We start from the raw sequence: 17,474 nt of genomic DNA on the forward strand, positions 1-17,474 counted from the left end.
ATCTTTTTTTAAACTCCCTTATACTTGCAAATGCTGTTGAAGACATTTCAGCAAACTCAGAAACAGAGATAGACAGGTGAAGAGAGAAGTAGAAGAGTGTGAGACAGAGGAAATGAAATAGATTGTATTTATTGTCTCTGTGGCCAAAGGAAATTGCCCATCCCAGTAACTACTCTTGTTTTCTTTCCTAGGGGAAAGAAAACGGGGTGTCTCGGACAGATGTGACAGCACTGGATATTTCCAAAACACACACACACACACACACACACACACACACACACGTTCACATGGATTGCAGCAGCAGCAGAAACATTATGGAGCAGAGATGCTTATCTGAGGTACGTCTGTTTCCTGTGACCAGAAATGCCTGCTGACACTCTACAGCCTGACTAGCACAAATAACAACAAGAAGCACAATCATGAGAACCACTACAACACCCGTAACAGCTCAAAGCTCAGTAACAGCGGTTTCCTCTCAAAGGAAAGGGCAAATGATCAGGTTAAGGCTCATAAAACACAAGCCATCATGTCAGTCTTCTCTTTACCTTTCCATCACTAATTTGATGAATTGCTAAAAAAAATAAAAAAAATAATCCAACCCATGCAGCAGTGTGTTATTCTCACAAATATTTTATGTTGGCCTGGCTCATATGACAGTCATCTTTGATTTATAGTGACGCCTAGTGGAAAAAATGCAGAATCATGAAAAGCAACATTATTAAAGATTATTCACAATTAGCCATTATTAATGAATTCTGTAAAAAAAATATACAAAAAAAAAAAAGGAAACAAAAAAGGTGTCTAATGATGGGGATTACTGCAATTAGGTGAGAAGAATATGGCTGCTCATCTGATCTTTATATATATATATATATATATATATATATATATATATATATATATATATATATATACAGTATATATATATATACATACATATATTTTTTTATGTTTTTCTCAAAATATTAATATAATATTAATATACGTAATATTACGTGGGGCAACTTTAAATATATTTTGTGCCAACCCACCTCAGTCCCTTGTTTTCTAGCAGTAGGATGTGCTAATCTAGAACAGGAGACATGCTACACTGCTCATGAGAGACACCACATTTACTCAAACACTTTTCATGAGGGAGGGAAGGGGGTCCTTTTATGGTTCAGGTGCTCAGCTTTAAAACAGGATGTATATGCTTGAGCAGATGGATCACATTCAAATCATACAGGAAACAAACATACACACTTTCTCACACTGGCAGTGCCACTGCAATATTCTCATTCTCTCTCATACTCATGCACGTGCCAGCAGAATTCAATGGATTGTGGTCAATAGGCCATGCAATTCTGTTTTACTGGTAATCGTCATCTAATCATTGAAAAGAAAATAGAGGAAGAAAATTAGAAAGGTCATGTTATGTGTTTCTGATTTAATATTTAAAGGGACAATTCACCCAAAAATTTAAATTCTGTCACTAATTACTCACCCTCATGTCATTACAAACCCGTAAGACTTTTGTTCATCTTTGGAACACATATTAAGATATATTAATGAAATCTGAGATATTTCTGTCCCTCCATAGACAGCTATGCAACTACCACTTTGACGCTTCAAAAAGTTCATAAAGAGATCATAAACACAAATTAAGATATATTTAATGAAATCTGAGAGCTTTCTGTCCCTCCATTGACAACTACGCAAATACCACTTTGACGCTTATAAAAGTTTATAAAGAGCATAAGTTCGTAAAACTTATCCATATGAATATGTCTCTTCAGAAAATTTTGACTAAACCACTCAATACATATGGATTAGTTTTACGATCTCTTTATGAACTTTTTGAAGCGTCAAAGTGGTATTTGCGTAGTTGTCAATGGAGGGACAGAAAGCTCTCAGATTTCATTAAATATATCTTAATTTGTGTTCTGAAGATTAATGTAAGTCTTACAGGTTTGGGACGACTTGAGGGTGAGTAAATGATGAAAATTAAAATTTTGGGGTGAACTAACCCTTTAATACTTCTCATCTTCCCAGTAGCCTATAGATTTTAAACAGACATTCCTGGGAGCCATGGATGAAATGTCCAATTTCATGAATTTATTCTGAAAATGTTTATGGCTCGTTCTTTACCTGTATCTATTAAGCTGTTATCTATATATCTATATCTATATATAGTATAAAGGTATAGGGCAGAGGTCACCAATAGGCGGACCGCGGTCCGGATCCGGACCCAGCCGCCGTTCTCTCCGGACCCGGACCAATAACCCATAAATTATTGAGAATTATTGACTTTTGACGGAGCGTTTCTATTTTAACCCGCGCAGCTTTTCTAGCATCTATGGTACTGGTTTAGCGCGGCCCAGGAAACTCACAGACCAATAGCATGCGTTGTAAATCATGTCATGTGATGCTACTCGAGTCAGACAGCGAGATACACACACACACACACACACACAGAGGGAGAGACGAGACGAAAGAGAGACAACGTTTCACATGGCGTGCTCTAAAAAAAGAAAAGTGGACAGCGAAAACAGAGCTTTTAATCAAGAATGGACAGATTCTTACATGTTCATTCTTCCCACGGGCAGTTCAAAACCGGTATGTCTCATATGTTCAGAGACTGTCGCGATTATTAAAAGCGGCAATGTGAAGCGCCACTATGAGACAAAGCACAAATCTTTTGACCAAACATACCCACTTAAATCCGCACTGAGGGCGCAGAAAATAAACGATCTAAAAGCCCAATATGATCGATCCAGCAGAATCCTAACACATTCATTCACTGCCCAACAACGTGCTAACGAATGTTCCCTTAAAGTTGCTTGGATTTTGGGCAAACATAAAAAACCATTTACTGATGGAGGGGTTGTCAAGGAGTGCATGAGTGCGGTAGCTGAAACCTTATTTGAGGGAAAACAAAAAGAAGACATGTGTGTAAAAATCAAGCAAATACCTATGTCAGCATCATCAGCCACAAAGAAAACAGAAATATTAACCCATGATGTGCTAGCTCAGCTGGATGAAGCAATTCACAAGGCACCATGCATAGGCTTAGCTGTAGATGAGTCCACTGATGTGTCTGACAATGCTCAACTCTTAGTTTTTGTGAGGTTCTTCAACAAGGACAAGGAAGAGTTCTGTGAAGACCTGTTAGGTGTCACACCCCTTCAGACCAGTACAAGAGGAGAGGACATCTACCTGGCCATAAAGGAGATGTTAAAGAAGAGGGCAATAGAGCTGAAGCAAGTGGTTTCAATAACCACAGATGGAGCCCCTGCCATGGTAGGGAGAGAGAGAGGAGCTGTGGCCAGAATGAAAGATGACAATCCTCAACTCATCTCTTACCATTGCATAATTCATCAGTCAGTCCTGTGCTCCACCCTGTCAGACGAGTATGCTGAGGTGATGAACACAATGATGAGAATGATAAACTTTCTCAGAGCTTCCTCTTCCCTTCAGCATCGCATGCTCAGGGAATTCCTCAGAGAAGTTGATGCAAATGCTGATGACCTTCTGCTACACAACAATGTAAGATGGCTCAGCAAAGGTAGGGTGTTGGAGCGCTTTTGGTCCATCCGAGGGGAAATCGCAGCTTTCTTAGCACAGCTGAAGAGCCAGAAGGCAACAACATTTTCTCTCTTTTTGGAGGATGACAAGAAGATGGATATTGTGGCTTTTTTGGTTGATATCACTTCACACCTGAATGAACTGAATTTAAAGCTACAGGGCAAGGACAATTCAGTTTGTGATCTGATGACAGCTGTCCGCTCCTTTCAGAGGAAACTTGTGTTGTTTAGGGAAGACCTGTTGGCAGACTGTGCACACTTTCCAACTGTGAAGGAACAGGTTCAGGGTGAGAGAGATGTGTCTTCTTTTGTTGACTTTGTTGACAAGCTGATTGTAAACTTCAGCAAGCGTTTTGACAGCTTCAGCCTTGGACAGCAGCTCACCCTGTTCATTCAGAACCCATTCCTCATCACAGATGTCAGGGAGTTCTCAAAGGAAGTCACACTGCTCTTCAAGTGGGAAAATGCTGGGCCTCTCCAGATGCAACTGGTCGATCTCCAAGCAGATGTGGCCTTGAAAGAGCATTTTGGAAAAACTGATCCTGCCACTTTCTGGCTTCAAATAGTTTCAGAGACCGCTTTCCCAGGTCTGAGGAAAGTAGCCTTGTACATCTTTACCATGTTTGGCTCCACATACAACTGTGAGGCAGCTTTCTCCACAATGAACATTATTAAAAGCAAATATCGATCCAGGCTCACCAATGAGCACCTACACATGTGTTTGAGAATGGCCCTGACACCATTCCAGCCCAGATTTAAAATCCTGGCAGGACAAGCAAGGGCTCACTTTTCTCACTAAGCAAGAGAAAGTGTGGAAGTGGGATATAAAAGGGAAGGAAAGAGAAAAGGAGGTGTTAAAGCTGTTCAATTGTTAATGTGTTGAGATTGTTGATTTTAAAATGTGTTTAAACTTAAGATGTGAAAGGGAGTTAACTAAAAAGTAAAAGGGAAACTCAAGCTATACTTTTTATTTCATTTTTCTAAAAATTAAGCACTTTATTTTGAGATGCACATTTTTCAAAAGCTCTCTGTTGTGTTTTATTTATTTATTTAAAAAAATGTAAATGCAGCCTTTATTTTATTTAAATTGATCATTTATTATTAGAGTACTTATTATTTTTATGATCCCTACAGCTCAATATAAAAAACTGACAATAAATATTGTTGACATATTATTAAATTTGTACTTTCATTTTATTTGACAGTCGTCTGTTGACTAGGCTACTTACATATTTTCATACAACTACTAGGCTGTGGCACTGAATGATAACGCAAGTTAGTCATTGTGATGTTGCGGACCTTTGGTTGCTGACATTTTTTCTAACTGGACCTCTTAGAATTTTAATTGAATACCCCTGGTATAGGGTATATATAAATATGTTATAATATATATTTTATTAATGTAAATTTAAACAGAAAATGACTTGAACACACTTCTACATATTTTTCAGTGTGTGGACCAATTTTGTTTTAAAAAACAATTAAAAAACTCTTTATGCGGCAAATCAAAGTAAGTGTGGCGAGAAAAGAATCCCTTATGACTGTGTCGAGATTTAAAAAAAAAAATAATTATCATCACTGATCTTATGAAAATTTGTATTCAGGTCAAATGTAGAAATAATCCTATCATAAAACGTCTTGATTCACGTCAAAATGAATGATATTCATGAAATTATGTATATATATATATATACTGTTTTCTATTTTAATATATTTTAAACTGTAATTTATTCCTGTGATCAAAGCTGAATTTTCAGCATCATTACTCCAGTCTTCAGTGTCACATGATCCTTCAGAAATCATTGTAATATGATGATTTGATGCTCAAGAAACATTCATTATTATTATCAATGTTGAAAACTGTTGTGTACAATTTTTTTTTCAAAATTCTTTGATGAATAGAAAGTTCAAAAGAACAGCATTTATTTAAAATAGAATATTTTCTAACATTATAAATGTCTTTACTGTAACTTTTGATCAGTTTAACTCATCCTTGATGAATAAAAGTATTGATTTATTTTATTTATTTTCCCCAAAAATAAAATTAAAATTCTTACTGACCCCAAACTTTTGAACGGTAGTGTTTAATGTTACAAAAGCTTCAGATTTCAGATAAATGCTGTTCTTTTGAACTTTCTATTCATCATAGCATCATGAAATGAAAATGTAAATAACTGTTTTCAACATTGATGATAATCATAAATGTTTCTTGAGCATCAAATCATCATATTAAAACGATTTCCGAAGGATCATGTGACACTGAAGACTGGAGTAATGATGCTGGAAATTCAGCTTTGATCACAGGAATAAATTAGTTTAAAATATATTAAAATAGAAAACAGTCATTTTAAATTGTCATAATATTTCACAATATTACTGTTTTTTTTTATTGTTTTTTATCAAATAAATGCAGCCTTGGTGAGCAGAAGATACTTCTTTTAAAAAGATAAAAGAATCTTACTGACCCCAAACTTTTGAACGGTATTGTATCTGTGTATAAATGTATAAATATATATATATATAATATATAACATTATATATATATGTGTGTGTGTGTGTGTGTGTCATTGACCCTTACACGTATAAAATGTTTCCACAATTCATCTGTATTATGATACATAATTTTTGACATTTTGTTTTGATAGAAAATGTTTGAGTGGCCCTTAGAGTTCAGTCTTTGATCTTGCGAGATAAATTCCGGAAATCATTATTGCACTATTACCTCTCGATGGGGGTAGACAATTATCAGTAAATGAAAGAGTAAGAGGGCTAATTAACTCGAAAAACACTTGTTGCTGACGTTCACTGGGACGATGACGCTGATTCTCAAGTTCTCTGCAGCTCGTAGGACGCGGATGTGATGTCATCACGGACAGTGGCTATGGCGGTCTCCATAACGACGCCTCGTGCTGCAGTGACGCCAGCCCCGCTCGTGGTGAGGGGGCGTGACTCAGCCAATGCCCGGGCACCCCTCCCGCCCCATTCCCCTCCTTCCCCCGACCGTGTGGGCGGCCCCGTGCGGCAGCAGCGAGCGAAACACGACACCCGAGAGAGAGAGAGAGAGAGAGAGAGAGAGAGAGAGAGAGAGAGAGAGAGAGAGAGAGAGAGAGAAATGGGGGGGAGGAGACAGCGAGTAGTTTCAGACTAGGGAGAGTGGAGGAAGGAAAAAAAAAAGTCGGTGTGAAAGAGAGAATGGGAAACTGACTGATATACTGCGAATGGCGAGCCTCGGGAGAGCAGATGACAAACTAACACAAGGATAAAATGTTGCGAAAATCATCAACTGGGCACAAGAGCGCGCATATGTAACAGAGAGACTCTGAGTGCTGCTTCTCTGCCGTGTTGGGATTGTATCGATCGCTCCCGGGACAGACGGGAAAGCGCTGTTTCGGAACTCAGTTGCACCCCGTCCCGTCGCGCCAGTGGAAGTACTGAGCCGCTTTCCAAACTCAGCGCTGTCGTTCGGGGGGTTTGGAGGAATCGTGTAAAGAGGCCAGATATAGTAGGACGGGAGCAACAAGAGTGCTGAACATTGGACAAAAGTTTGGCCTTTTGGAGACGGGGGAGCGGGAGAGGCCGAGTCTCGCCACTGCTGAACTGACAACTTAACCCAGCTTGCTGTGTGTTAGGGGCAGATAACTTTCACCATGAAAACCCCGGGGGACTCGGGTAAGTTACCAGGCATTCATTATCAAGTGCTGCCACAACAACTTTGACTTGTGAGTTTGTTGAGCCAGTGCATCAAAAGTAAGGATTTTACATCAGCCTTATGTATCATTCAGTGTCAAAACTGATATATTAGTAAACTGACAACTGACTTTACTTACTTTTTTAGAAAAGTTGACTGTTTTTCCAGGGCTTATTACTCTGACATTCCAACTGATTTACTACTGATTTCTATTTTTACATGATCAGATTAATCTAATATATATTTGTAACTCGTGAACTTAATAGGCAGTTTTCACTAATAAATAATGCGGTTAATTTTCCATTCATTTCAATAACCTAAAGTATACTCTATACAATTAGTCGAGCTCAGCGTGTCCATTCTAGTAACGTTAGTTCTAATGTTAACAAGTCCAAGTTTGCGGGTTTACTTTAAATAGTTACATTCAAACCTAATGAATGCTTCATCAGCCTATACTGTTTCTTTCAGTCCTGTCAGCGCAAAACGCACTAAACCTGTTGAATGGCTACTACTTTAAAACAGCAGCTTGTACTTTTGTCGTTCGTTGAAATATGTCGAAATCGATGTTGTGAATCCCCCACGAAATGTTAAGAGTTTTCTCCCCCAAAATGTTCCCCCTTGCACTCTGCGCGTGCCAGCTGTGTGCAGCTCAAGCGCGAGCTTTGAACCAGTAGCATGGCACATTCAAAATGGAAGCCCCGCTTTTCCACCAGGGTATTTAATAAAAGTTTTCACTACTTTGTTTATAACTAGACCACTTTATAGTCGGCCCTGCTTCTTGGCACTTTTAATATAGGCCTTAAAGCTTGTAAATTGCAGCGAAGCCTAATAATACAGAGCTGCGCACTAATTTCCCTTTAGGTGTTGGATCGCCTACTTTTATGATGAATGCTTTGCAGTAGTTTGAATTCACTTTAATCACTGTTAGCATACTTGCCGTAAGTATTCGTTTTGTAACATGTATCCACTTGTCCAATATGTACTTGTGAAGTTGTTACTGTCCCGCCAACTACAGGAAGTTTCAGTAGCCGTGTTCAGGAGGCCTATTGTGGCATGTTTGGGAATCCATGTTGAGACACACAGACTCACACTCTCCCCCTTTCTCTCTCTCTCAATCACAATCAATTCTCTCACATCACGATTTTCTCAGCGGTCGTACCCCGCCACCCACGTTGCTCTAAGTTTAACGGACTTTTAACTATTACATTCCATCAACACTCGAGCGCGCGACGTCATAAACAAAAGTGCGCGCGCGAGATGCGTTATAGTTTTGTCTCGCGCCGTAGACTGGGCTTTATGAAGTTCATCGTGCTCTGTGTGAAGTCTGAGTAGCACGTCATGGTCACTTTCACTTTTATAAACCCTGCCCTCCCCTCCCTTATAAGTTAAGCTTGTGTTTTTTTTTTCCCTCGACCTAACATTTTTGTATTAAGCAGTGTTGTAATTTGCAATTACTTTTGTGTATAATCTTCTAATATAATGAATGACGGTGATATCTTGGCAAAATACAAATTATTTGATCTAAAATCCCTCTAGTCTAGTGCCAAACTTGCATTTTCAGTTTGTGGGTTTGAAACGGAAAGTCAGGTTTACCCTAGCTAAAGCAATTTTCTTTAATAATATTAATAAATAATAGTACTTATTGTCCTGTGTGTGCATTAAAACTCACTATAGTGCTAGTCATTTTAAATAGCCATGTAAATAGTGCTGATTAGCCCAGAATGTGTCCCACAAACCTGCAAGGATCATTCCTTTAAATTAATATAAACTACATTTTTTGGGAAGCACCTGAAAGAAACATATTACCTCATAATTTCGTAATACGCTCTGATACCAATGTCAACACATGAAAACCACATTTCACTTTCAGCTGTGATTCGTTTAGACAACATCGTCCAAACTTGGAGTGGAGTGCCCTATATGGAGTGCATTTTTAATTAAGCAAGGTGTGTAAAGTCAACATTTTATGAAGGTTTAATGGTGACCTCTTGACCTTCTCTAATAGACCTAAATCGTGTCACACGTATGTATGTTGACTTTATGAATTTGAACGTCAGTAATTAAATGCAGAGACTGGATGCAATGTTGCTTTAAGTCAGGTGGCAATAACTACTACAAGTACCTTGTGGTTTTATCAGTCTATGGCTGTGCAGGCCACATTCTGACCTCGATAGTTACGAGGTGAGCTCAGCTGCTGAGTATGCAAGAGAGCGAACGAGCAAGTGAGTGAGACGAAGATACAGTACCGAGTATAGGATGTGGTTTCCATGTGCTTCATTCTCTATCAGATTTGAGTATCTCTTCAGTCTGTGTTCTTACCTGCAAACACCCACAGCGGTATAAATTCGTAGTGCATTTTGGTGAGAGAGCATTTTCTCTGAAAGCCGTGGTTTGTTATGAGAACAGGAGGTGATGGCAGCGTCAGTATGGTGTGCATCCTGATAAAAGTCATGTGTGTGTCTGTCAGTCCTTAACACTGACACTATCGAAAGCATCAAAAAAGCTCTCGCCACATGAATCAAATTGGATAAGAGACACTGCTCTTATCACTTCCTCACTCTCTGACTGCCACTTTGCATGAATTCAGAGAATGATGCGCACCTCTTCAGACTTGTTTTCTTTTCCGGGCGGTGTGTGTCTGCACAAACAGGCATTAGCTGACCCTGGCTGATCTCATTTCCTCTGTAACATCTGAAAGTGTCTGTGGTTCAACTATGGTCTACCCATCAGGCCTCAGTGTGTATTTAGTACGGCATTATCCTAAATAGCCTAACTCTGTAATTTGTGCGCTGTCTCATGAGATTGTCGCTAGTGAATAGTCAGTGGTCAGGATTGCAGCTATAATTTGTAATATTGCCTTATTTCTCATAGAGATAAGTTTTACCCATCAGTGTCAGAAATGTGTTCAATATTATAATTTTTTACCTTTGAGGTCATATACTCTGTGGCATCCTTAAAAAATTAAGTTTTCTTTAATCAATTAATTAAAAACAAATTTCAGTCTGAATAATTAAACAAGCTATTAACCATTAAAATAAATTAATATCATCTATTTGATATCAACTATTTTATGTGATAATATAACCAGTGCTAGAATAAAATATTAATAACTATTTCAGCAGATTGTCTGCCCAATCTCTAGTGTGATAGTTTAATAAACAAGAAGATAATACATTTAGACAATATTGCCAGTTACCTAATTTTTTTCCTGTTTTGTCTAACAGTAGTGGTGTTTAATTTTGTATGAATCAGGGTTTAAGCAAATCGGTTGACTGAATGATTCATTGACTCCCTCATAAACACAGTCCCTTGTTTTGTTCCTGGGTGAATCAGTGTATTTGAATGAATCGGTTGAGTGAATAATTCAAATACTCCGACATAAAGAACTCCGCTCGCCCAATCATATTCTAATTCTAATTGTTGTATAAATACAATTAGGCTATATCAAAACTAGTGGCCGACCGATAATGTTTTTTTGATGGCCGATGCCAATATCTTAGAGAGCAGGGTGGCTGATATAAAGCCTATACATAATTTATATTTATTTTAATTAATATTTAATAAATTAGAAATAAATATGAAATAAATCATTAAAATAATGCTGCATATTTGCTGAATGTTGTCGGTAAATGAGAAAGTATTATAGCCTATTGTTTGCCTGTTACTAATAATATAAACGCTATATTTTTTCGCATACCGTTTACTTACTTTGTTTAACAGTTTTATCTAAACATATTAGATATGACTGTTAAACAGAGACCATAAAGGTTAAACTAATGAAGACGGATAATGTGACCGCTGTGTGATCAGGCGCGGCCGTTCTCAGGCATTCTCAGTGCCGCCCGTCAAAATAAAAGTCCCGCTTCTAACACATCGGCCAACTAGAAAAACTTATAGGCCAATGCCAATATTTAAAAAAAAATTGCTGTGGCGATATATCGGTCGACCACTAATCAAATCTAATCACATTTTGACCTGATTTGACCTAAACTGACCTAGTTAATATCAAATCCTGGCTCAGTTTGTGTTTTGCTTTATTTTATTGAACATGTTTTTGTGAGTGTGTCATTGTCATGCTCACTGTTAGCCGGTTTTCTTGTAGTTATAATAGATTGTTAATTTGGAATAATTAGCAGCCTTTTATTGCTCGTTCACATTGTCACACAGGAGACCATATGCTCTATTTTAGTCAGTGTTATGCAGCCGCCTCAGTTGTTCAGGTCTCTCTGGAACCAGTTCAACATCAGCAGGCACCTCTCTGTGTTTACATGCTTATGTATCCTGTTCGGCAGCATGTGCGTGTGTTTGTTCGAGACAATCAGCAAGCCAGCGTGTTTTGTATTTTTCCGCACTGCCTGGTTTCCCATCAGGCCCATCAAACGGTTGCTCCGTCATGCTATTTCTCTGAACACAAATGGAACGCCTGTAAATATCACACACATTGGCAGGATTTTTCATTGACATTGATGTGTGAGACTGTATTAAACACTGCAGCGATACAGTATGTACTTTTTTTTCTTACTCTGCTCGCCTTGGGAGAACTTGTACCTCGATTTGGGTGCATTGGGAATAAATGTTTCACTGGAAGTGTACGGATGGTGTGTTTCTAGGGATGAATGAGGTCCTTAGGGGTTGAATAGTATTTTGTTTGTTTTTACCCCTGGAGAACAATAATGGTGTGTCCACCATCAGGGGAGCACAGTGGTTTGTGTGTGTTTGCCATGTCAGTGGGTTACGGGGGCAGCGTAGAATACGAGCGAGAGCGTCCATGTGTTGGAGTCATTTATGGACTGACAGCAGCACAGAGGCCCCTGTGTATGATCGGGGGGAGGGGGGAACGTGTGTGTGTGTGTGTGTGTGTGTATGATATGACCCTGACCTCATGACCTTCCATAGCTGCACCCCTTAACCCTGCATTCCACAACACGCCCCTGCCCCCGTTGGTCACATGCCACGCAGCCAATGGCATGAGGGCCTGATGCCATCTCCTCAACCGCATATGAAACTCAAGAATAGCGTATGAACCACGTCAGCCTGGTTTCATTTCCTTATCTAATTTCCTAAATTCTTCTGTGTAATTCCTCATTTCTTCAAATCAGAAGTACTACAGATTTACAATATTTGATTAAGGTTCCGGTTCGGTGTAGTTAGTGAGGTCAAATGTCATCGCTCTTACTTTCCTTCCCTTCGGTTCTGTTCTTCCTCTTCGAGCATCTGGAGAATGTTAATCATACCAAGGCAAATGTGAGTTTAGTGCATTCTCTCTTTGTACCCACTTTTCTAGAACAAAAGATCAAGTTGATGATTGAAGTGTTGTGCAGAAAGAATAGTTTAACCGATGCTCTATTATGTGGTTGGATATTTGCATGTCTTTCACAATAGCATACCTCACATATCCGAAAAGCCTTCAGTAGGATGTTCATTAACATGACAAACCACTGAAGATGCTCTCAGAGGCCTATATGAAAGCATGTAAATCTGTCAGGGTGCTTATTTTTTGGTTTATTCTCATCAGTGCCTTTTGGTTTCCATTCAACCACAAACCAATTGATCATTGATTTTTCTACTTACATTTGTAAGGATAAGTTTGTCGATTTTCAAACAGGGTTGTATTGTTACAATGTCATGTATCCCTGCACACAGACAGTCGGATCGAGCCCAGTGCATTATGGATGTTGAAGTATCGCTATATTTTTAGCGAATGCCGCAGTCCTTTCCCCAGTTTTCTTTAGACATAGCCTAGCACCGATAAAAAAACAAAAAAAAATCTTCCTTCTACTGCATAGTGAGGCAAATTTTATGAAAGCGGTGAATCACTCACAGTAAAAATTAATATGAGAAAAATGTGAAAATTTCACACACTTTAAACAAATGTGTATGGTCTTTTTTATGTACCTTATCTTTATTCAATTTTTTCATGGGTTTTCTAGTCTGGCCTCTTAAACAGTTATGATGGCTGATCATATATTCTGTAAACAAATTTAAGGTATTTTTTCTCTTAAGGAAACATTGTTTCTAGCATTTTTTTTTATTTTTTTTATAAAATAAAGCCATTGACTAGGTATATTTTTAGTGTTTTAAATTTTAACTCTATTAACATTTTATTTGTAGCAAACCATACTTAAAGAAATGGTTTTTGACCGATGACGGTCAAAATTGTTGTGCCATTTTTTTTACGTATCACAACAAATGATTTTACATTATATCAATGCTGATGATGATACAAAATTATTGTTAATTGTTTATGCCATCCCATGGCATACATGTGTCTTTATTGATAAATTTAGTAAAACCCTGGTTCACTTGCTTAAAACAAAGTAACTGCACTTGGTTTAGAGTACGTTACACGACACCGTTTTCAACTGAAAAGGAAAACTTTTTAAGCATTCTGGCCGTTCATTTACACGACAACAGCGTTTTGGCGGCCTGAAAATGCAAGCTTTTTGAAAACGGGTTTCAAAGTGCAATTCACGCATACGCATTACGTGTTCGCGGGGTGTTTCTTGACAAAGTGACATCGCCAACTACTGACTTGGCATGCAAAACACAGCCTTTTTAGTCATTTTCACAGATCTGTGTGAACGGACATTATTTTGCCATTGCCATTTGCCATTATTTAGTCCTGTCTGTCACTTTACCTTTCTCTATTTAATTTCTCTGTTGAACTAATCTGAAAAATCTGCTTTAACATCTAAACACTTACTAGCAATCGCTTCTTTGGCTGCACTTCCGGGATCAACATAAAAGGGTTCCCAAGACTGCACAGAATAATAGCTAGCCTGAGAAATAGCAATTCATTCAAAAACTAGGATAAAATACTTTTTAATTAATGATTTTTATGAAATTCTGTGTCTGTGAATGTTAATGTGTGCGTTTTATTGAAATGCTAAAGGTTAAGTGACCTTTTCTGCTGATTTTAAACGCCTCTTTCCGACCACTGTTTACACTTCATACTGCAGCTTTCCATTACACTTTCAGAGAAAACCTCCATTAGCCTTTTATTAGACTTGCACATAATTGCACTGTGCAGATAGATTTTGGACATCTGTTTTCACTCATTTAGGACGCTGCAGAAGAGACTCTTTCCTGTACACTACATATATAGTGAGCCATGTTCATTGATTTTAAATAATGGACAAAGTGTTGATATTGATGGATGTGCCATTGACAACCGATAATGGGGCAATCTTCTCATGGTTGAGCAAACACTCACTCTGTTAACGCTGACACACATGCTCTCACACTGGTTTGTTTTGCAGAAAAAACGTGGACCTCCCACATTCCTGCTCAAAGCTTAAATCACTGCAGCCTGTGTGGCATTACTCATTCCAGGAAAAGCATTCTGCCAAACACACACATTCATTTACTCAAGCACTAACTCTCACACATCGAATCACATTCTTGGAAAAGCTCGCTTCTTTAGGCATTTCTGAACACGGATGCTTCAGACCTTGTTTTGAACACAGATAGCGTTCTACAGATGCGGTACACACACACACACACACACACACACACACACACACACACACACACACACACACACACACACACACACACACACACGCACACACACACAAACGTTTAACTTTTAGGTCTTGTCAGTCTTTTAACATGATTTGAAATCTTTTTCTCAGTAAGATTAAAGCTTCAACTGTGTTTTTGGACTGTGTTTCCCTCTGTCACGTTGTACTTAGTTGTTTTCCCCGAGACGTTTTGTGCTGCTCATTAGCGCTAAGCTGCTGTTGGATTGTGTGTTTTGGGTCCAGACTGTCATCAGGAGCTTCTGTGCTTCAACCTGATGAAATTCAGCCTGCTGTGGAAGAATGTTGCTCTGTGTGTGTGTGTGTGTGTGTGTGTGTGTTGGGAGAGAGAAATGTAATCCAGGTAGTTTACAGAGGCTGCATTGTCATGAGCATGACTCAGTGCAACACCTGCATTATGCGTATGTGTGCGTTTTTTCTGAGCGCAGCGTCCAGTGACGTTGAGATGTTAGGTGCTGATCGTAAGCTCTTCAGATAAGATTAGGTGTGTTTCGCTCACAATACACTTTATATGTGAGGCAGTTTCCTTGTTTTCCATGTTGGTTTTTGTTGTTGTGCTGCTACAAGGTGTGAGTAGGTCAGGTTTGCCTACATTGGGTGGCCCAGATGCCCCTTTTTAAGGATACTGATAGTTAAATTGTAAAAATAGGTTTAAAAAAAAAAAAGAATTTGGTTTAGTATTATAGATTTTAATATTATAAATAAAAACTATAATAATACATATTATTAACTCATAATGAAATCAATGAATGCATATCAATAGAAAGTCTTCACAGTGATAGAAAAACAAAGAAAAAATGTAAGAACAAAGTTAAAATATTTATAAAGTAAGCTAAATAATGTTTTTTTTTGTTTTTTTTTTACATTTTCGAACTGCGAAAAGTTTTCTTTTAGCAGTAGCATTAGGGCTAGTGATTAGCTTAATATAAAAACAATAGATGTCTGTGGAATGACCTCATTTAGGTAAATGTAACAGTGTAACAGTTTGTGATTTAATGCTATTCAAATTAAAATAAAAATGAAAGTCAGCGCATACACACTTTTATTCATTATATACACACACACTAAACCTGTGTGTGTTTGTGTGGTCAACTGCCGGGAATTCAAATGCTGTCTGGCGCCACTTTAACACCCCACCCCACCCCACCCCACCCCACCCCACCCCCTCTACTCCGTACCCCGTTCCATTTCCTTCTCTTCTGAGGAATGCAAGATCATGTTCTCTCTCTCTCTCTCTCTCTCTCTCTCTCTCTCTCTCTCTCTCTCTCTCTCTCTGTTCTTCTTTTCATGTGTTTAGACCTGTTCAAGAGCTTACTGGAGTTTGTTTTGAACTTTGAACCAGTTTGTCACTGGCATTTACGGCACTCACTTTCTAATTCATCAGTTAGGGTGTGTATGTGTTTAGTCAAGGCAAGGGATGGTCTGTGTGTGTGTGTAACGTATTGGATATGAGCAGGCGAGTGTGTGCATGTGCACCTGTGCACTAAGTACTGTTAATCATATGAAGGCCTGGATGGAAGACAGGTGGAAAATGTTTTCAGAGCTGCGAGGAGAGGATGTCCTATACCTTTGCATGCCGCCCGCTTGTTGTGTAGAGTGTTTGAGTTATGATATTGCTGTTGCACGTTCATGGAAGGCTGACTGGAATTCAACCCAACACGCCTTCTGTATGATTATATTAAATGACATTTGGTCTGAATGTGAAACACTACAAATGTTCTGTTGGTTTTTAAAATGTTTTGAAGCTGAAAGTGTGTAAGTTGTGCATTACTACACCGAATTGTGAATAGCAAAACTAGTTTTAATATGTAAATATTTTAAAAATATTTAGGCATAGATAATATCATTAGCTCAGTATTAAACAATGTGTGAAAATTTCGCTATACGTTGGGGTTAAAATTGCTGGCAAAAGTTGTCATTCGGTTTATTTTCTGTTTAAATCTAAATAAAATAAAATCTAATCTGAAACATTCCAAAGGTTCAGTGTTTTTTCAAACTGAGGTGTGTAATTTGTGCGTTACTACACCAATCAGAATAGCAATAATAATTAAAGTATTAAAAAATTATAATAAAAAAACTAAATTTAGATTTAAGCATAGAAAATATTATTAATTCAGTATAAAACAATGGATGCCAACATTTAAATATACTAAGTCTGGGGACAAAATGACTGAAAAAGTTAGTACAAGTAGTCCATCGCAAGGTTTCAGTTTTGTTTTTGTTTTTTAAAGCGGCAGTGTGCAATTTATGCATCACAAGACAAAATGGAATGGCAAAGACAATTTTATTAATTTTTTATGATTTTATTTAAAAAAAATTAGACTGAAAATATGAGATTGACCGGCCATAAATCTGAACTGGCTGGTTTTTATTTTTATTTTGCCCAATCTCAAAAATTAGGGCTGGGGGTGTATATGAATGTATCACTAAAGGGAAGCATGATTTCACAAATCTAAAGTCAGACATTTCTGTTACTGTTTTTTTTTTTCTAATGTAGGCTAAATCAAAAACAACTGCTCATGCTACATGTGTGTAGCATCTTTCTGTGGATCATGATTCAATTCAGTGGTTGGTTGCCTCTAATTTCAAATGGCTACAGGTATTTTTTTGTTTAAGGCCAGTTTGGCCTGTTATAGAGCAAATAAACAAAAAATAAATTTGCTTGAACAAAGAAAAACAAAT

General features: G+C 38.0%; 2 protein-coding genes across 2 annotated transcripts in view; both read left to right on the top strand.

Moving 5' to 3' along the window:
- Window positions 1-2,952: 2,952 nt before the first annotated feature.
- On the top strand, window positions 2,953-4,362 carry LOC309483072 (SCAN domain-containing protein 3-like; the record flags this gene model as incomplete). Its single annotated transcript, XM_082148716.1, has 1 exon — window positions 2,953-4,362. One exon carries the CDS (start codon window positions 2,953-2,955, stop codon window positions 4,360-4,362), a length of 1,410 nt encoding a protein of 469 aa, XP_082004842.1.
- A 2,298-nt stretch (window positions 4,363-6,660) lies between these two features.
- The window catches only part of erfl3 (Ets2 repressor factor like 3), a 48,022-nt gene continuing 37,208 nt past the window's right edge, over window positions 6,661-17,474 (top strand). Inside the window, exon 1 of the mRNA XM_082149487.1 lies at window positions 6,661-7,232. Coding sequence (XP_082005613.1) covers window positions 7,211-7,232 — 22 coding nt within the window. The 5' untranslated portion in view covers window positions 6,661-7,210. The remainder of the gene's footprint in view (window positions 7,233-17,474) is intronic.

This window comes from Leuciscus leuciscus, assembly GCF_965113295.1.
Source record: "Leuciscus leuciscus genome assembly, chromosome: 20".
In the NCBI taxonomy this organism is placed as follows: Eukaryota; Metazoa; Chordata; class Actinopteri; order Cypriniformes; family Leuciscidae; genus Leuciscus; species Leuciscus leuciscus.